We start from the raw sequence: 19472 nt of genomic DNA on the forward strand, positions 1-19472 counted from the left end.
GCAGTCCTCCAGTCTGAATGTCCCACATAGGTAGAATGACAGGCATGTGCCACCATGTCCAGCTACTGGTAAGGAGGAATCTCATGAACTTTTCTGCCTGGGCTGCCTTGAACCATGATCCTCCCATTCTCAGCCTCTTAAGGAGCTAGGATTATAGTCATGAGCCACCAATGGGGCATTTTGAATTTAAAATTACCGTTTCAGTGAGCCATAAATAAGCAAGAATAGTGACAGTGAGGATAGAAAGAAGTAGATAGATTTGAAAGGTACTGAGGAAGTAGAGAGAGTAGAAATAGTCAATAATGATTCTGAAACCAGGTATGGTGGGTTACCCCTGCAATCTCAGTGTTCCTGAGGCTGAAGCAGGTGGTCAGAAGTTCAAGGCACTGTCTCTCCTTCACTTCAAAAAATGATTTTGAAATTTTATCAAGAAATGGCCAGGGCTGGGAAGGCTCAATGGTAACATGAGGCCCTGGGTTCAATTCCTCAGCACCACATAAGCAGAAAAAGCCGGAAGTGACGCTGTGGCTCAAGTGGTAGAGCAGTAGCTTTGAGCTGAAGAACTGAGGGACAGCGCCCAGGCCCAGAGTTCAGGCCCCATAACAGCCAACCAAAAAGAAAAGAAAAGAAAAGAAATGCCATTTATGGAGGTGATTAAAGGAAGAGCAGAGAGTTAGAGCAAGAAATTGATACATGGGAGACATAATGATTTTGAATGTCTCATGAGAGGTCCAAGTAGTAATGTCTAGTTTAGTATGACTCTTCACTTCAGGAAGTGTCTCTGATCCAAAGGTAAAAGTGAAAGCTACAGCATAGAGATGGGAAGAGAGGCTGCAGGCTGGCCAAGGGCTTCTAGGAAGAGCAAGGACACTGGGAAGAAGAGGAGTTCCAGGACCTCGTCCTGAGAAATACAACTATTTAACAGAGAAGTGAGCCCACAAAAGGAGACGGAAGGGAGTAGTCAAGAGGGGCAAAAATGTAGGTGAACTGAAGCTGTAGATAAGTAGAAATTCAGCAGCATTACTTTTATACTGGGCACAAGTTCTGGGTGGGAGCAGTCTCTGGGCCAGGCCTCTAACCCCGGCATAGCAGAGGAATCAGAAGTACCACATGCTAGGGTAGCTTTGCATCCTCTTAGGAACTGATGAGTGAGTCTTTTATAAGACACGTCCTGAGATCTGTAAGTACCGCGTCACATATTTGGTATGGAAGAGTTGGCATGGTTTAGACTTATAGGACTTGAGAAGTTTCTTTAAGTAATACAATAATTATTCTCTTTCCCCCATAGGTTCGACCCAAGCCTGTGGCTCAGAATAACATTCCTATCGCCCCAGCACCTCCTCCCATGCTTGCAGCTCCTCAACTTATCCAGAGGCCTGTCATGCTGACCAAGTTTACCCCCACAACCCTCCCCACTTCCCAGAATTCCATCCACCCTGTCCGTGTCGTCAATGGGCAGACCGCAACCATAGCCAAAACGTTCCCCATGGCCCAGCTCACCAGCATTGTGATAGCTACTCCAGGGACCAGACTCGCTGGACCTCAAACTGTACAGCTTAGCAAGCCAAGCCTTGAAAAACAGGTACGGGCAAAATATGCACCTGCTGTGGGCAATAGCCCTGCCCTGAAGCAATGGCTGCTGAGCCGTCTCTCAGTGCACCTTTTCAAGGGCTCCTCATCTAAGCACCTTTGTCAATATTCTGCTGCTTATTGTATGCTGTTTCCTCCACATGCAAAAGAGGCCATGCTTACTGAAGAAAGTTGGATTGCTTTTCCACCATTCATTCCCCTTGCAGATGGGCTTCAGATTCTTGTGTGAATGAGCTCCCCCTGCTGGCTCTGATGCAGAAATTCACCGAAGTGATCTGCTGCCTCAGTGAGGAAGCAAAGATGTAGTAAACAGAAAACGCCATATTAGCTTCAGCCCAATAAGAACACAGATGAGATGACCGTGAAAGTAAGGATGACTAAACTCAGCAGAGAAAGGGTCTCACGTTAAATATTTTTCTCTATTATTGCTAGTGGCATGCACCCAAACAAACTAATTAAAATTTCCAAAAACCATCCCTTTAAGTCTGGAAGAAGCAGGCATTCTAGCTCAAATATTGAAACCTTTTGCTTATATTTTCCCGCCAACTTTATCTCAAATTATTGAGACTAGAAATAGCAGAACTTCCATAAAAACCTTAAAGGTATTATGGCAGCTCTCTAAAAACCAAACCAAATCAAGATTTCCAGATAATCATTTTATCTATTTGATTAAAAAGAAAAAACAGTAAAGAGAGAAAAGAAATTTGCAAAGAAAAGCATCCCCTTTTTAGACAGTTGCTTTAAGAAGTCATTGACCTATTTCTGATTGCTCAGGCCTGACCTCTCATTCCTGTGAAAATAGCCTCTGGGGATCCTTGTCTTCCAATTCTGGATAGTAGACCAAGATGCCAAGAGGGCAGTGACATGGTGGGGGATGAGAAGCTTCTTCATGTACTTAGCCTCCTTGAACAGAGGAGCCTTGGGCACATACAGCACCAGACTTGAACCCAGGCAGCTTATCACATACCAGACCTTGTGCTCAGAAAAGAAACTGCCAAAATCTTGTTTTAAGAAACATTAGAGGGGCTGGGAAGGTGGCTCAGTGGTAGAGTGCTTGCCTTGCATGCCTGAGGCCCTGGGTTCGATTCCTCAGCACCATATAAGCAAAAAGAAAAAAGCCGGAAGTGGTGCTATGGCTCAAGTGGTAGAGTGCTAGCCTTGAGCTGAAGAGCTGAGGGACAGCGCCCAGGCCCAGAGTTCAGGCCCCACGACTGGACCCAAAAAAAAAAAAAAGAAACATTAGAAAGAGCCTAGCCAAGTGCTGGTGGCTCACACCTATCATCCTAGCTACTCAGGAGGCTAAGATCTGAGGATCAAGGTTCCAGGCCAGCTTGGGTAGACAAATTTGCAAGAGTCTTATCTCTAGTTAACTAGTAAAAGGCCAGAACTGGAGGCATGGCTCAAAGTAGTAGAGCACTAGCCATGAGCAGAAAAATCTGAGAGCTCAAGGTTCTGAGTTCAAGGTTCTGAGTACCAGCACAAAAGAAAAAACAAGCTCCTATCACTGTTCTCACAGGTAGGGAACCCCCAAAAAAGTACTCTTAGAAATATTTAAAAATCAATGGTGTTATATTATTTTAGGTCAGAATTTTTTAGACCTACTGGCACCAGACCGTTATATTAATATATTGAAAGTCAAATTCTCAGATGTAAGATTTGGGGGAAAACAAGTTTGGAAGACCCTGTGTCCTGTGCTGGTTCTCGGAGAACTCCCAAGGAACCTTAGCGTTCCACAGAGTTAAAGTTATGTTTGCACTGTACTATAGTCTTCTTTTTTTATGGAAAAAATGTATATTTATAATTAGCCAGCTGGACTCAGTTTAGATGATCCAGTTTTGTTGGCAACATCTACAGCATCATAATCAGGAGCCAGTGGAACATATGCCTTCTTCTCTCCATCAGGTCTGATCAGGGTATTGACCTTGGCCACGTCAGTGTCACAGAGCTTCTTCACAGCTTGTTTGATCTGATGCTTGTTGGCCTTGACATCCACAATGAACACAGCTGTGTTGTCTTCCGCCTTCTTCATGGCTCACTCAGTGGTCAGGGGGAACTTGGTGATAGTGTAGTGGTCAAGCTTGTTTCTCCTCGGAGCACTCTTCCGAGGGTATTTGGGCTATCTCTGGAGCCACCGGAAGGTGGGTGAAGTGCTTACTTTATTTTTGTGGCTGTGGATACCTTTCAGCACGGCCTTCTTGGCCTTCAAAGCCTTTTGTCTTGGCTTCAGCTTTGGAGGGGCAAGAGCTCCCTTCACTTTTGGCACCATCTTGTTGAAAAGGCTTAAATTTTTTATTCTTATTATAAAGGTGATATGCAGTCTACTATAGTCTTAAGTGTACAATAATACCATTATGTCTAAAATATGTATGTACCTTAGTTTAAAAGTACTCTGTTGCTTGGGCGGGGGGATGCAGGGCATTGGGGGCTCATGCCTTTAATCCTCGCTACTCAGGAGGCTGAGATCTGAGGATCACGATTCAAAGCCAACCCAGGCAGAAAAGTCCATGAGACTCTTATCTCCAGTTAACTACCAGAAAACCAGAAAGTGGCACTGTGGCTCAAAGTGGTAGAGCACTAGCCTTGAGTGAAAAAGCTCCACCCCCACGACTGACCAATCAGTCTCCAGTGAGTGGTGATCTCTGTTGCTAGTGGAGGGTCTTGCCTTGAGGATGATGGCTGGTAACAGTTGAAGTGGTGGGTGCTGAAGGTTGGGATGACTGTGGCAATTTCCTTATGACAACAATAAAGTTGGCTGTATCTGCTGACTTCTTTCCCTGAAAGATACTGTATCATGTGAAGCTATTTGATAGCATTCTACCCATAATAGAACTTCTCCAGAATTGGAATCTTTTCAGTTTCTTAAACCCTGCTGCTCTTTATCAACAAAGCATATTTAATCTAAATGTTTCATTGTCATTTTGACAATGTCCCTAGCATCTTTGCTGGGATAGATTCCATCTTAAGAAATGACTCCTTTTTTACTCATAAGAAGTAGCTCTTTATCACGAGATTCAGGTTCCACTTCAGGTTCCACTTCTAACTAGCCCTCTTTCTATTCGTACCACTTCTGCAGTGACTTTCTCCACTAAGGTCTTGAACCCCTCAAAGCTACCTATGAAGGTTGCATTCATACCAAAGTTCTATTATTGATGTTTTACCTCATCCTACGAGTCACGAATGTTTTTAACAATGTCTAGTATACTGAAGCCTTTCCAGGTCCATCAGAGGATTCCTGATGTAAGGCAGTTATAGCTTATGTAATGTATTTGTCCCTCCCTGCTCTATGGGCTGCAGGGTCAGCGGGCATGAAAACAACATGGAGCTCTTTGTATGAGGCCATCGGAGCTAGGGGTGAGCAGGTGTCCTGTCACTGAGCACCTGTTATGTTGAAAGGAATCTTTTAGTCTGCATAGTAGGTCTCAACAGTGACTAAAGATCCTCAGGAACCACCGTGTAGACAGATGAACCACCATCTGGGCATTGTTGTTGCACTGTTCCAGAGTTGACAGAGTAGATTTAAGATGATTCTTAAGGGCCCTAGGATCTCTGGATGATAAATGACCCTTGGCCTAGCAAGAGGCAGCCTGTCCTTTGAAACTCCAAAACCAGGCCCTGTCATGGATGACATCTTCTAAAGGCCTGTATGGCATCTTCCCTTAGTAGAAGGCTGTGTCATCCACTCTGTGAACCTGTTATTTGGAGGCTGCCTTCCATTAGCTTAGGTACATCCTCAGGATGACCTGCTGCATCAGCACTGCCTGCATCATCTTACACTTTTATAGGACAGAGATGGATTGGGGAGCGGGGGGCGCGCTGAGTTCTGAGAATCCACAGATAGGGCCTCACTCATGTTCTACCATTGAGTTACATCCCTCACTAAGAAAGCTTTTTTCCTTAAACCTCATTAATTGAGGTTTAAGAAATTACAGGTTCATGCCTGTAATTCTATCTTTTGCTCAGTTAATGCTCTACCACTTGAGCCAGAGCTTCTGGCTTTTTGGTGTAGTTTATTGGAGATGAGTCTCTTTTCTGTTCTGGCTAGCTTTGAACCACAATCCTCAGATCACAGAGTCCTGAGTAGCTAGGATTTACAGGTCTTAATGGTTTATAGAACTGATAAGCTATGTGATAGTACTTTTGTTTTTGGTGATAATTTTGATGACTGTTTTAAAGTTTATAAATCAGTATAGATTTTTCTTCCTCATCTTGGATCAGTGTCAATAATAAGATTGTTTCTAGGTATTTTTTCCATTTCTCCTGTTTTTCAATTCATTAGTATATTAATTATCTTTCTGAAACCCCCCCCTTTTTTTTTGCTATGGTACTACGAGTAGTGTCCCTACTTACTTTTTTTTTGCCAGTCCTGGGGATTGAACTCAGGGCCTGGGCATTGTCTCTGAGCTTCTTTTTGCTCAAGGCTAGCACTCTACCACTTGAGCCACAGCTCCACTTCTGGCTTTTTCTGTGTGTGTGTGTTACTGAGGAATGGAACCCAGGACTTCATGCATGCTAGGCAAGCATTCTACCAGTAAGCCACATTCCCAGTCCTCCCACTTTCATTTTTTGATTTTAGTTATAGTTTTTTTTTTTACTCTAAATGGTTTATACATTTTGACTTTTTTTTTCTTCAAGGAATCAACTTTTGGTTTTGTAGATTCTGTTGTTTGTCTGTATTTTATTTAACTCTAGTCTTCATGATTTTCTTCCTACTGCTAGTTTTGTTCTAAGTTCTTTTTTTTGTCATGGAGCTTGAACTCAGGGTCTGTTGGATGCTACCCCTGAGCTTTTTCACTCAAGATTAGTGCTGTACCACTTTAAGCCACAGCACCACTTCTGGTTTTCTAGTTAATTAGAGATAAGAGTCTCCCAGACTTTCCTGCCTGAGCTGGCTTTGAACCACATTCCTCAGATCTCAGCCTCCTGAGTAGCTAGGATTAGAGGCATGGAACACCAGTGCTTGGGCTTAGTTCTTTTTTTGTGATTCATAAACTATTAAGTTAGGTTAGTAACTTGAAATCTTTGGTTATGAAGACTTTTCCTTCTGTAACTGATTGCTAGATTCTATACTTTTAGTATGATTTCAGGGCTTTTTATTTTTAAAGTTTGTTATTTGTTTTATATCCTAAAAAACAGCTCATCTTAGATAATGGTCTGTGTGCACTTGGGAAAAATGCATGCACTATTACTGACTAGTGTTCTTTAGATGTCTGTTAGGTCTAATTGGTTTATAGTGCTGCTTATTAATCTTCTATCTGCATGTTACTTCTATTATGTAAAGTAGGGCATTGAAATCATCCTTTATTGTGGAGCAGTCTGTTTCCCGCCTCACATCTGCCAGTATGTGCTTCATATGTTTGGGAACTCTGTTGTTAGGTGCACATATGCTATAATTGTTGTATATTCTTTCTACATTGACTCTTTTGTTCTTCTGTAATGGCTGTTGTTTCTTGTTATGGATTTTGACTTGTAGTCAATTTTGTCTGATATTCATCCCTGCATCTTCTTAGTTACTTCTGGATGAAAAGTCTCTTCATGCTTTCATTTTCAATACTTTTGCTCTTCCCATTCTAACTGAGCTTTAGGATACAGCAAATTGTTGGCTTGTTTATTTTATCCATGCTACCCTGTCTTATAGTGGTGAGTTTAATTTAATTAACTTTGAAGTGATTCTTGAAGGAAGGACTTAAGCCATTTTAGCTGTTTCTTTACTACATTATTTATATGTATATATCTATACATACTTATACTACATGTACATAAAATACATATACTACATGTATTTTACTTATATATTTATTCCTCCCACGGTTTTTTATATTTTTTCTAGTTTTATTTTTTTCTACTATTGTCATGTCTTCATTTCCTTTTCCATTCATATATTTCTTAAATTATTTTCTTAACCGTCACTGAGGGACACACTTAATATTCATAAGTTAGCTGGGTGCTAAGATTATTACGCTTGTAATCTTAGCTATCTCAGGAGGCTGAGATCTGAGGATCACAGTTCAAAGCCAGCCCAGACAGAAAAATCCATAAGACTCTTATCTCCAATAAACTATTCAGAAAAACATAGAAATGGTGCTGTGGCTCAAGTGGTAGAATGCTAGCTTTGAGCACAAAGGGGCTCAGAGACAGCTGGGCAAAACAACAGCAACAACAAAATAAAAATAAAAAACCCCAAAACCTAAGTTAACAATGTGACTTCAGTAACATTAAGAAATTGTTCCTGAACAGCTCTTATCCTCATTTGTCATCACAAATTGCATCTTTATTTGTTGAATGCCTACTACTATAGATTTAAGATGATTGTTTTGTGCATTTGTCTTTTTGTATAGGAAATACAATGAACAGTTGCAAATCAAAGCTGCCGTACTACATTTGCCTCTTACATTTGCCTGTGTAATTGCCTTTCCTGGAGTTCTTATTTCTTCATATGGCTTCAAGTTACTAATTAATCTTCCATTTCAGCATGAAGGACTCCTTTTTAGAAATTCTTTGAAGGCAGGTGCATGAGTACTGCATGTTCTCAGCTTTTGTTTGTCTGAGGATACCCTTATTTCTACCCCCCCCCCATTTTTTTTGTCAGTTGAGGGGCTTGAACTCTGGTCCTGGGCACTGTCCTTTTAGCTCTTTAGTTCTTTTAGCTCAAGGTGACTGCTCTACCACTTGAGCCACAGCGCCACTTTCAGTTTTCTGATGGTTAATTGAAGATATGAGTCTCACAGACTTTCCTGCCTGGTCTGGCTTTGAACTGCCATCCTCAGATCTCAGCTAGGATTACAGGCGTGAGCCACCAATGCCCAGACCTTCTACCTCATTTTTGAAGAATAGTTTTTGCAGGTTATAGAATTTCATTATTACCTTGTTGGGCTGTTCTCATCTCTTTGAAGATGCTGTTCTACTGCTTTCTGGTCGGAAGCCTAGCTGGGTGGTTTTGACTCAGAGTCCTTCACTTGTGTGCAGTCAAAAAATTGCCTGGGTCTGGAGCTAAATAGTTTACTTCCAGGCTAGTCATATGGATGGAAGCAGGCCTAGATTCCTTGCTTGCTGACTTAGTTCCTTACCACTTGAGTCTCTCATAGTGCTGCTAAAAATGGAGCACATGGCTTCTCTCAGAAAGAGACCCATGTGAGAAAGGCTACTCCCCTACTGTTGAAGGATCATTTTATTTTTATTTGTTGGGATTTAGAGCCCTCAGATAGGGAGATGGGGCCTTGCCACCAAGTGCTTCCTCCGCGTTAGGCTGCTGCTGCCCACAGCCATGGGATAGAACAGCAAACTCTTAGGATCGACCTTCTTGGTGCTCTGTCCTGCAGTCAATGAGACATGAAAATAAGCTTTCTGAGTATTCAGAGCCTTTAAAAATGTCACTGTGAACTGCCCTCTCATTAGAGGCTTATTTCGTGGAGAAACTGTTCTTTTTACTTAAGTTAAAAACTTGTAAAAGGAGCAGGAGGATAGAGCAGGAGAGTGGAAAGAGAAATGTGAATACTTTTCCTGATAGATCCTATACGTCACTCAAGATCAGTAGCTCCTTACTGAATATCTGCACGCATGAGATACTAGAGACAAAAGATGCTAGAGACAAAAGAGCAAAACAAAACAAGGGGTACATGAAACAGTCCCCAAGTGGGTTATAGTGTAGGGGGTGGGGAGACAACATGCATGCCCCAGAGCTGTGTTCGCTAACAGTCCTCACTGTGTCCTAATGTATAATATGGAAAGCAGAGGGAGACAATGGAAGTGACTCAGAAGAGAGTGAAGGTTTTGTCATTATGTTCATTTTTCAGGTCTAATAAAACATTTCACAGCATCAGGATTTTTGAGGACTTTTGGTGCCCACTTAGTAGTTGAGTCTTACACTTGACTCTGCCCATCAACAATAAGATAACCTCATTTAATTACTTAGGTTAGCATATGAAAAGGCTATCCACAAAATTTTCCATTTGAAAAACTGCACAATTAGATTTGTATTTATAGCTGTATATCCTTGGTTTTAAAGTCGTTTCGGTATTTATAGAACTTCATAAAAATGAACTAGGCATTGGATCATGGCTGGCCACCATTTGTGTGCTGCAGCTAGTGTGTTATAAGTATAAGCAGGTGCTTCTCGAAGGGGTTGGAATGAATCAGAACTTTAGCCTCTCGTAAGACAGCCCTTTTTTTTGGCAGTCCAATCTCTCCTCTCACAATATAGGAGATTTTAAGTATCCCAAGTAGGAGTAAATCTCCAGCCCCTCTACATTGTGACTGGAGTTAATTTGAAGCATAGCATGTCTTTTACATTGTCTGGCTATTAAGCATGCCATTGATTAGAGCTTGGCCTATATAATGATGTGTGCTTGCTTCTGGGAAACTACCCTGTACCCTACCGTGCACAGAAATGAGCAGTGTGTACAAAATTGTACTGTGGATTTCTTTTCTATAATTTAGAGATTGTTGTCATGTTTAGGTTCCTCTTTAACTCCGGTTGTGCCATTTGATATCTCCAGCAGGGGCTTTACACTTCACTCCCCCCCCCCGAAAAATGCATGATACAAACTCCTTTTTCATGCTCCTCATTTGAGTATGTTCCTTTCTTTCTTCGTGATCATAATTCAACCACCGTTTGCTTTCACTCTTTTAATAAAAAGTGAGTTCTGAATTTTCATTTAATTTTTCTCTCCTAGACAGTTAAATCTCACACCGAAACAGACGAGAAGCAAACAGAGAGCCGCACCATCACCCCACCTGCTGCACCCAAACCAAAACGGGAAGAGAACCCTCAGGTAGGCCCAGCTCTCCAAAGGCCTGTGATGTGGGTTTATTCTTACACAAGAGGCAGGATATCTGCTTTCGTTTTATCTTTATTTTATTTCATGTTTTTAGATGTACTGCAGATTGAACTCAGGGCTGCAAGCTCACTAGGCAAACATTGCCACTTGCACCACTCCCCTAGTCCTTTTGTTTATAGTTTGTTTTTTGGATAGGGCCTTGTGTTTTTGCTTAGGACTAGCCTTGGACCATGGTCCTCTGATTTCAGCCTCCCCAGTAGCTGGGATTATAGAAATGTACCACCACATTCCAGAAGACATCTGCTTTCTGAATCACTTGATGTTCTTTTTCTTTTGCTGTTTTCACTGTTAGTGGGCCAGGTGCAGCAGCTCACTCCTGTAATCCTAGCTACTCAACTGGGGATGGGGAATACTTCAGTTTCAAAGCCATCTCAGGCAAGAAGTTTGTGGAACCCCTATCTCAACAAATAGCTGTGCATAGTGGTGTGAACTCGTTCATCCCACTTACATGGGAAGTGTAAGTAGGAAGATTGCAGTCTAGGCTGGCTAGACAAAAGTTCAAGACTCACTTTATAACCCAAAATAACACAAAGCAAAGAGGGCTAGAAGCATGGTTCAAGTGATAGAGTATCTGTCTAGCAATTTCGAGGTCCCAACTTCAGCTTCCAATACCACCAAATAAGCAAAAAACAAACAAACAAGCATACAAAAACCAACCTAAAACTTGAATGGATTTAAGTGTGCAGTCCTGAGGTCTGGTGACTGGCACATTATTACCACTTTGGTGTTTCAAAGGAAAAGTTTTGAAATGACATTCATGTACATCTTACACATTTGAAATGTAAGATTAATGATAATTTTCCCAAGTATTCTGTTACATTCCTAATGATTAGAATGTTCTGTTTGTCTCAGACATTTGTAAGATGTCTAATTCGCTCAGCTAACCTGTTTGCATATTGATTACACTTGTTAAATGTACAGTTCTTTTTTTTTCTTTTTTTCTTTTTTCTTTTTTTTTTTTTTTGCTGGTCCTGGGCTTGAACTCTGGGCCTAGGTGCTGTCCTTGGGCTTTTTTTTTTTTTTTGCTCAAGGTTAGCACTCTACCACTTGAGCCGCAGCACAACTTCCAGCTTTTTCTTGTCTAATTTGGAGATCAGAGTTTCATGGACTTACTTGCCTGGGCTGGCTTCAAACTGTGATCCTCAGACCTTAGCCTCCTGAGTAATTAGCTAGGATTACAGGTATGAGCCACCAGTGCCCAGCAAATGTACAGTTCTGTTATTACCATTTTATTGCATTAGAACCCCAAACTCAAATTGAATTAGTAGCTCAAAAGTAGGTCATTGAAGCATAAAAGGGGAGATGAAAATGCTGACATCTAAATTACAATTTAGTTTAAGATTACAAGCATAAATAGAAACTACACTGGTACAAATAAAGAATATGACTCTTATCTGTATGTCTGTAGACAAGAAAATAGTTTAGTGTGATGCTTTTGTACAAGCACCTATAAAATAAAAATGTGGACAGGTAATATAATGATGAATATCTGATAGTTGGATTTTATTAGGCCAGTAATCCATTTCCCTTTATCTTCTATGCATTCTTTGTAATGAAACCATGTCGAATAATGGCATGAAGCCATCAGAGCATCATATCAATATTTTTAATAAAGAAACAATGATGTATTGAACCAAGTTGAGGTTTTCCTAAACGTGCCAAATATTATTTTTTTCTGATATGCAATGAATGAATTTTTAATTTTACCTTTAAAGAACAGACCAAAACTTAAACCTAAAATAAGTATTAGTTCTAGAAAATCTGAGAAACTTGTAAAACTATCCACAAAATTAATGACAAATACTACGCCAGGTAGAGGAAAGTAAAACAAATTATCAACAAAATTTCCTTACTGAAAGAAACTGAAAGGAATCTCATGTCAGTATCAGATGGTGGGTGTGGGAAGTGGGAGGGGCAGCCACTGTAGCTGAACGGAACTACTGGCATGTCAAGAATGAATTCGCTCTTGGCATATGTATGATATGTGTAAGGCAAAACCTCTTGACAACTTTTCATTTTGTCTGCCACTGAAAATCTGTTTCATGAGAGATTTTTTTTTCTATTTAATAATTACTTTGTGGGCTTGATGTAGACTGGCAAAGACAAGCTGGATGGATATAAGTGCCCAAGAAAAATGCTGTTTCTTGATTAAATGAGGCCATATCTGAATGTCAAGCCACACTTTACAGACAGAGAACATTGGTGGACAGCCTTCTGTCTTGATTATACTTTGAAGCAATAGTGCAAGTGATGAATGTGGTTAATTGGCAACCACAAAATAGTCATTTCAACGTTCACTATTAGGAAGTGAGCAGTAGATAAGTCCCAGACTTATACTTGTGTTTTTCCAGTATATTATTCCTGTAAAGGGGACAGTTACCCAGCCAGCTGCTGGAGGATCATACTTGTAATCATAGCTACTCAGGAGGTTTAAAGCCATTCTGGGGGGGGGGGGGGGGGAAACAAAAACACCTTCCGTATCCAATTAACAAGCAAAATTCTGGCCTGGTGGCACGGTTTAAGTGATGGAGCACCAGCTCTAAGCAAGAAAGCCAAGTGGCTGTGGGAGGTCCTGAGTTCAAACCCTAGTACTGACAGGAAAAGGAATGGGACAGTTGTTTAATTACATTTTGCCAATTTTTTTTTCCTGGGCTGAGTATTGAACAAAGGACCTTATGCATACCAGTGCTTGGATTTTTATAAGAAAAAAATGAAAACCGTGTTTAGAATTCTGAAGATGAACTGGATGCCTGAGCTCACACGTGCTACCCAGATGACTAAAATCAAGAGGATCTCAGTTTATAGCCAGCGCAGACAAAAAGCTCACAAGACCCCTGCTAACCCAGACCTGGGTGCATGGCATGTGCCTATCATCCCAGCTAGTGGAAAAACTAAGATTTGGGAATTTTATTTGAGGCCGGCCTTGAGCAGAAAAAGTCCACAAGACTCCATTTAAACAGAAGAAGCTCGGTGTGATGGCACCAGCTGTTACCCTAGTCCTTGGGAAACTGAAGTTAGGCCGCAAGTTCTAAGCCAGTCTGGGCTATCTGTAATAAGATCTTTCTCAAAAAAAAGTGATTTTTTTTTTTCTGTCAGTAATGGGCTTGAACTCTGGGTCTGAGCACTGTCCCTGAGCTCTTCAGCTCAAGGCCAGCACTCAACCACTTGAGCCACAGTGCCACTTCGGGTTTTCTGGTGGTTAATTGGAGGTAAGAGTCTCACAGACTTTCATGCCCGGGCTGGCTTTGAACCATGTTCCTCAGATCTCAGCCTCTAAGTAGCTAGGATTACAGATATGAACCACCGGCACCTGGCTTTAAAAAAAAAAAAAGTGATTTTTAAAGACCAAAATGTAGTACTAATGACTACTAACTCTTACCAATTTTGATGATATTGTTTGTTCATTATGTATTATTTGGTATATTAGAAACCATGTGCAAATGAAGGCATCAAACAAAGAAAGCAACGAATAGAAATCAAGGCATTGCCCTATCCAGCTTAAAGTATCTTAACATTCCATATCTGGGGTGCAGTATTGTAATTATCCTTGCTTTAGATGAGGCCCTCAGAGTGGGCTTAGGAGAAATTACTTCATAATATTAGGTCCATGTTTGATTCTAAAACATAGTATTATGCAGAACTACTTGCTGTCATTCCTAAAATTCATTTGTTTTCAGTTTCATTGTCTGGTCAGTGGCAGTAACCAGGTAAGAATTCTCATGATAAGAGAAGGGTTTAGAATTTGGGGCTTATTGCAAGAAAGACATTTGAAATCCTCCTCCTCCTCCTCCTCCTCCTCCTCCTCCCCCTCCTCCTCCTCCTTCTTCTTTTTCTTCCTTCTTCTTCTTCTTCTTCTTCCTCTTCTTCTTCTTCTTCTTCTTCTTCTTCTTCTTCTTCTTCTTCTTCTTCTTCTTCTTCTTCTTCTTCTTCTTCTTCTCCTTCTCCTCCTCTTCCTCCTCCTCCTCCTCCTCCTCCTCCTCCGGCTCCTCCGACTCCTCCTCTTCCTCCTCCTCCCCCTCCTCTTCCTCCTCCTCCCCCTCCTCCTCCTTCTTCCTTTTTGTTCAGTCATGGGGCTTGAACTCTGGGCCTGGGTGCTATCCCTGAGCTCTTCAGCTCAAGGCAAGCACCTTACCACTTGAGCCACAGTGCCACTTCCAGTTTTTTGGTGGTTAATGGGAGATAAGAGTCTCACAGACTTTCCTGCCTGGGCTGGCTTTGAACTGTGATCCTCAGATCTCAGTCTCCTGAGTAGCTAGGATTACAGGCCTGAGCTACCGGCACCTGGCTTTTTTTTTTTTTTTAAATAAGTATGAAACCATATCTTTAAGATTTTTCTGAGGAAAAGAATAGGTCACTCAACATGATTTGTGTGTGTGTGTGTGTGCCAGTCCTGGGACTTGAACTTTAGAGCCTAGGTATTATCCCTGAGCTTTTTTGCTAAATCTACTGCTTTACCACTTAAGCCACCACAGCTCCACTTCTGGCATTTTGGTGGTTAATTGAAGATATGAGTCTTAAGGATTTTCCTGCCCAGGCTGGCTTCAAACTGTGATTCTCATATCTCAGCCTCCTGAGTAGCTAAGATTACAGACATGATCGGCACCCAGCTCAAGATGATTTTTGACATTGAAAAACTGGAAGCTGCAGGTTTCATTCATTCTCTTTGGCATCAAGTGGCCCAGAGTGCTCAGAGCGTATGCCACCTGCTCTTGCTTCCTCAGAACTTAGCCTCTGTCAAGCAGTCAGACTACAAGGCAAGCTTTACCAAGTATATAACCAGCAACCTGTGATGGGGTTTGTGAGAACACAGACTGAAGTACTTCTTTTGTTTCCCTGGCACAGAAACTTGCCTTCATGGTGTCTCTAGGGCTGGTAACGCATGACCATCTAGAAGGTAAGAGAAGATATTCTTGGCACTACCTTCTTTCTGGCCCATGGCTTTGTTCCTGAAAGTGGTGTTAGATTGAATTCCTAGAATAGAACATTGGAACACAAATAGAGTGTGATTCAACTGGTATGGACTTTATTCCTTTAGAGGAAAAACTGCTTTCCCTCTGTGTAATGCTCAAGCCCTCTCCTTCCTAGCTTCAGTCACGCTCCTTTACTTGGAAAAACTCCCCAGCTGTCTGAAATAAAATGACTCCTGTTTACTGTAGAAGTCTGATTCACTGTCAACTTTAAGTAGCAAGTGCTCCTCTGAAAAATACTCATCTTATTTTCTGAGTTACCAGAATCTTAAGTTAGAAAGCTATGCCTATTCTTGTTATTTATTTCAAAAATGGTGAACTTTGGTTAGCAGTCTAAGGAGAAAGTTCATCCAGACCTCTTTACACAGCAGTCAAAAAACAAGTCAGGTGTGGTTGACTTCGAAGTGCTTTGAGAAATGCAGGCCTCCTTTCCAAGAGGTGACAGAAGGTGGTCCTATAGATTTTTCTCCAGACTTTGCCCAGTTCCTGATTTGTTAGAGGAAAACCAATTCATAAAACATGAAGTTCAGATATTTGGTTCTCCACAACCATCTTCTGATCCAAGCCTTTTCTCTTCCCAAGAAATCCAAAGCAAGAGGCAAGAGCGAAAAAGAAGAACAACAGCAAATCCAGTCTACAGTGGAGCAGTCTTTGAGCCAGAGGTACTCCTGGCCAGCACCTGCCCTGTCCCTCATGGTTGCCTTTTACTTTCTCAATCCCTCCCATCCAAAAGCCTGCGGAGGCAACGACCTCCTTGTACTTCCCCATACTGTCAATCCGAAGCAGAGACAATCTCTCAGTATATATTCTCTGAGTATCAAATATACGTAATAAACCCTGTTAGCTCTGAGTCCCTGACATGCTTAGCCCTAGTTAGTTGGCATGAGTCAGGTATATTGTGCCAGTGTTAGTGATAACCCTGATGTTCAACCAGTCCCCTTTCCTTCTTCAACCCTCAAAGCGTAAGAAGAGCGCAGTCACATACCTAAACAGCACAATGCATCCTGGGACCCGGAAGAGAGGTGAGTGTCTTTTACTTTCTTTTTTTGTTTGATTATTTTTGTGTTTTTGTTGTTGTTGTTGTTTTTTTAATCTCTGCCTTGCTATTGCTTTTGTGTTGGGTTTCCTTTCCTTCCCTCCTCCCATCACACTAGGATCTGGCTTCTCTATCTTTTGAAAATAGTTTTGTTGTAGCTCTATGGAAATAGGGAATTGTGAGAGAGAGGGAGGGAGGGAGAGAGATAGAAAGAAAGAGAGAATGAGGGAGAGAGAGAAAGAAAGAATGAGAGAGAGAGAGAGAGAGAGAGAGTTTTCTTACTAAGGCTGTGAATGAGGAATCAAAAGCTGGTTTTCCTGGTTCCTGGCTGAGCTGGTTCAGGGAGATGGCTTAGCACAGCATTTCAGCCCCAAACCCACCAGGCCATCCAGGATAGTTCAGTGAGCAGATCGCTGGCTGGAAGGAAGGATTTAGCATCATGTAGCAGCAGATGGACCACTGCTTTGCCAAGGTGTTCCTAATAGTGTCTCAGCCAGTGAGGCTAAAACATGACCAAGTTTCTGTGAGCTGCACATTTTCCAGGAAGAAGAGAACTTAAGATCTGTGATAAGAGCACATCACCAGCTAAGGCAGAATAGGGCTCAGTCAAAACGGCTCCCCAAAGCAGGAACTGCTGAAGAGCTCTGCTCCCATCCTCCAGACCTTCCTGAGCAGAAAAAAACAGGAGTAGTATCTCTCACTGTGCAAGCCTAAGTTGGTCTTAATGGGATTTGAGCTCATAAACAAGGTATTGAAATGGTTCCTTGATGTCAAAAACACATCCCAAGGTCTGTTTTTCCATGTGATAATGTGTGCCTGAATTATAGGTCCAGGCTAGAAAGGTTGCTGAGTAAGTGGCCTAATGTGTGTATGCACATCCAATCCCAGCGCTGTTAGAAGTGTAGGAGGTCACCCTGACAATTCTGTCTGCTTTAGACAGGACTATAACTGCCCCTGCCCCTCCCAAAAGAGATAACCTAGCCATCTTAGTGACCCATTCTAATGTTTCATCCCTTCTAGCCTTCAAGTAGCCAAAACAATTTAGACAGTAAACTCTAAGTTACTGCTTTACTTTGATTCCTGGACCACAATAAACAGTGCTATAAATTATTTTTGTTGTTTTGAGCTCAGATGTTTTTTAGAGGCCGCTGGGGCAGTTCTCAGATAGGAAGCCCTTGGCCAGAGGCCACAAATAATTGGCCTTCTAGTGGGCAGTATCTGCTAAGACATGGTTATACGAGCCAGAAAGACCTTGGTATCTCTCACCAAGGTCGAAGCTAAAAGCTTGCATGTAAGATGCCTAGGATATACCTCCTTTAGCTAAATGAAGAGCACTGGGCTTTATCCCACCCCACCCCACCCCAGCACTGAACTCCCTACAAAAGACAAACCAGCCAGGCGCCAGTAGCTCACTCCTGTAATCCTAGCTACTCAGGAGGCTGAGATCTGAACATTGCGTTTCAAAGTCAGCCTGGGCAGGGAAGTCCATGAGACTCATCTCCAATAAATCACTCAGAAAACCGGAATTGGCATGTGGCTCAAGTGGTAGAGCACTAGCCTTGAGCTGAAGAGCTGAGGGACAGTACCCAGGCCCAGAGTTCAGGCCCGCAACCAATCAAAAAAAAAAAAAAAAAAAAGACAAACCAATAAGACCTACCTTTGTACTACAGACAGTGCCAGTTTAACACAGGCAATATTCCTGTCCTGACAAAATCATGACTCATGTGCATGATCCTAATATTGCCTATAACCATTGACAAAGTCATGATTCCCATACACCATTCACCAAGGCTTGTAGGCAGTTTGCGATCTCTCTGCTCGCCCCTCACCCTTGTGCACTGGGCTTGTACTTACGATCACTCACAATTTAGAAACTGTGACCCTGACTCTTAGAAGACCAGAACCCCAGCTTGGCACCGATGGCTCATGCTGGTAATCCTAGCTACTCAGGGAGGCTGAGATCTGAGGATCACGGTTCAAAGCCCACCAGGCAGGAAAGTCTATGAGACTCTAATTTCCAATTAACTACCAGAAAGCCGGAAGTGGTGTAGTGGCTAAAGTGGTAGGGTGCTAGCCTTGATCTGAAGAGCTCAGGTACAGCACCCAGGCCCAGAGTTCAAGCTTGACAAAAAAAAAAAAAAAAAAAAAGGCCAGGACCCTGTCTAAGATGTGTGGTAAAAGTGGCTTCCCTAGATTTTCTGGACTTCTGGGGCTCATTTATAGATTGCTTGTAGATGAGGTTTGATTGAAAGTGTTTTGTCTGAATCAGGCCTCTTAGTCAAGAAGGCTCATGACAGGGCCCTTGCTGAGACTTTAGGACAACCCCAGTTCTCAATCATGTTGTTTACTAGGATGTTCATGTCTCAGAGCAGAGAGATAGCTCTCAAACCATTGGAGGGCTGGGATGTAGCTCAGTGGCAAAGCACTTGCCTAGCAAGTGCCAACGTCCTGGGTTCGGTCCCCAGTACCAAAAAAGACAAAAAAAATAGCAAATCAAACCATTGGAAACAGTATCGAAGCTAGAAATGCTTAAATTCATTGTTTAGCCAGAAACCATCACCACCCCCCACCCCCGTTAGTCTTACATTCTAGTACTGCAGAGCCTCTCTCTCAAATCCTGTTAATAACAAGGGATGAGAATAACTAACTTGAGTTTTGCCTCCTCACTTTGCCTTCTTCTATACTAACCAGCAGTTAGAAGGACCAGAATGCAGACAGGAGAGAAATAGAAAGACAGAAATGCTCAATGTACTCATTTGTAGGAAACTGAGACTCTTTAATATTATTGTAAGAATGATTATTGCCGAGTAAACAACAAACAAAAGGCATGGACAAAATAAATTATGTTCTGGTTTTGGCTCCCATTTGGGCTTTGACATCTTGATTCTTCCACTAGAAATCTCAAGTCATAATAGTCCAGGGGCAGTAGCACAGTCTGCCCATAGTGAGGTCCTTATACATCAGCCTGCATGTTCTGTCCCTCTCCGAGGCTCTCTTCTCCTCCTTCTTTTGGGACTCGTGTACTTGTTTCTAATGACATTTAAA

The 19472-nt window shown here is 42.0% G+C and overlaps 1 protein-coding gene and 1 pseudogene across 23 annotated transcripts in view; one reads left to right on the forward strand and one right to left on the reverse strand.

Annotated features, from left to right (window-relative positions):
* Positions 1 to 19472, forward strand: part of Phf21a (PHD finger protein 21A) — a 206412-nt gene that overhangs the window by 174498 nt on the left and 12442 nt on the right. For all 23 annotated transcript variants that reach the window (XM_070032483.1, XM_070032488.1, XM_070032485.1 and 20 more), the window contains 5 exons: positions 1289 to 1582; positions 10260 to 10358; positions 15267 to 15318; positions 15974 to 16053; positions 16353 to 16413. In XM_070032483.1, coding sequence (XP_069888584.1) covers positions 1289 to 1582; positions 10260 to 10358; positions 15267 to 15318; positions 15974 to 16053; positions 16353 to 16413 — 586 coding nt within the window. The remainder of the gene's footprint in view (positions 1 to 1288; positions 1583 to 10259; positions 10359 to 15266; positions 15319 to 15973; positions 16054 to 16352; positions 16414 to 19472) is intronic.
* LOC138833775 (large ribosomal subunit protein uL23-like) lies at positions 3392 to 3856 on the reverse strand (annotated as a pseudogene).

This window comes from Dipodomys merriami, unplaced genomic scaffold (assembly GCF_024711535.1).
Source record: "Dipodomys merriami isolate MVZ:Mamm:240054 unplaced genomic scaffold, mDipMer1.0.p SCAF_21, whole genome shotgun sequence".
NCBI classification, from domain to species: Eukaryota; Metazoa; Chordata; class Mammalia; order Rodentia; family Heteromyidae; genus Dipodomys; species Dipodomys merriami.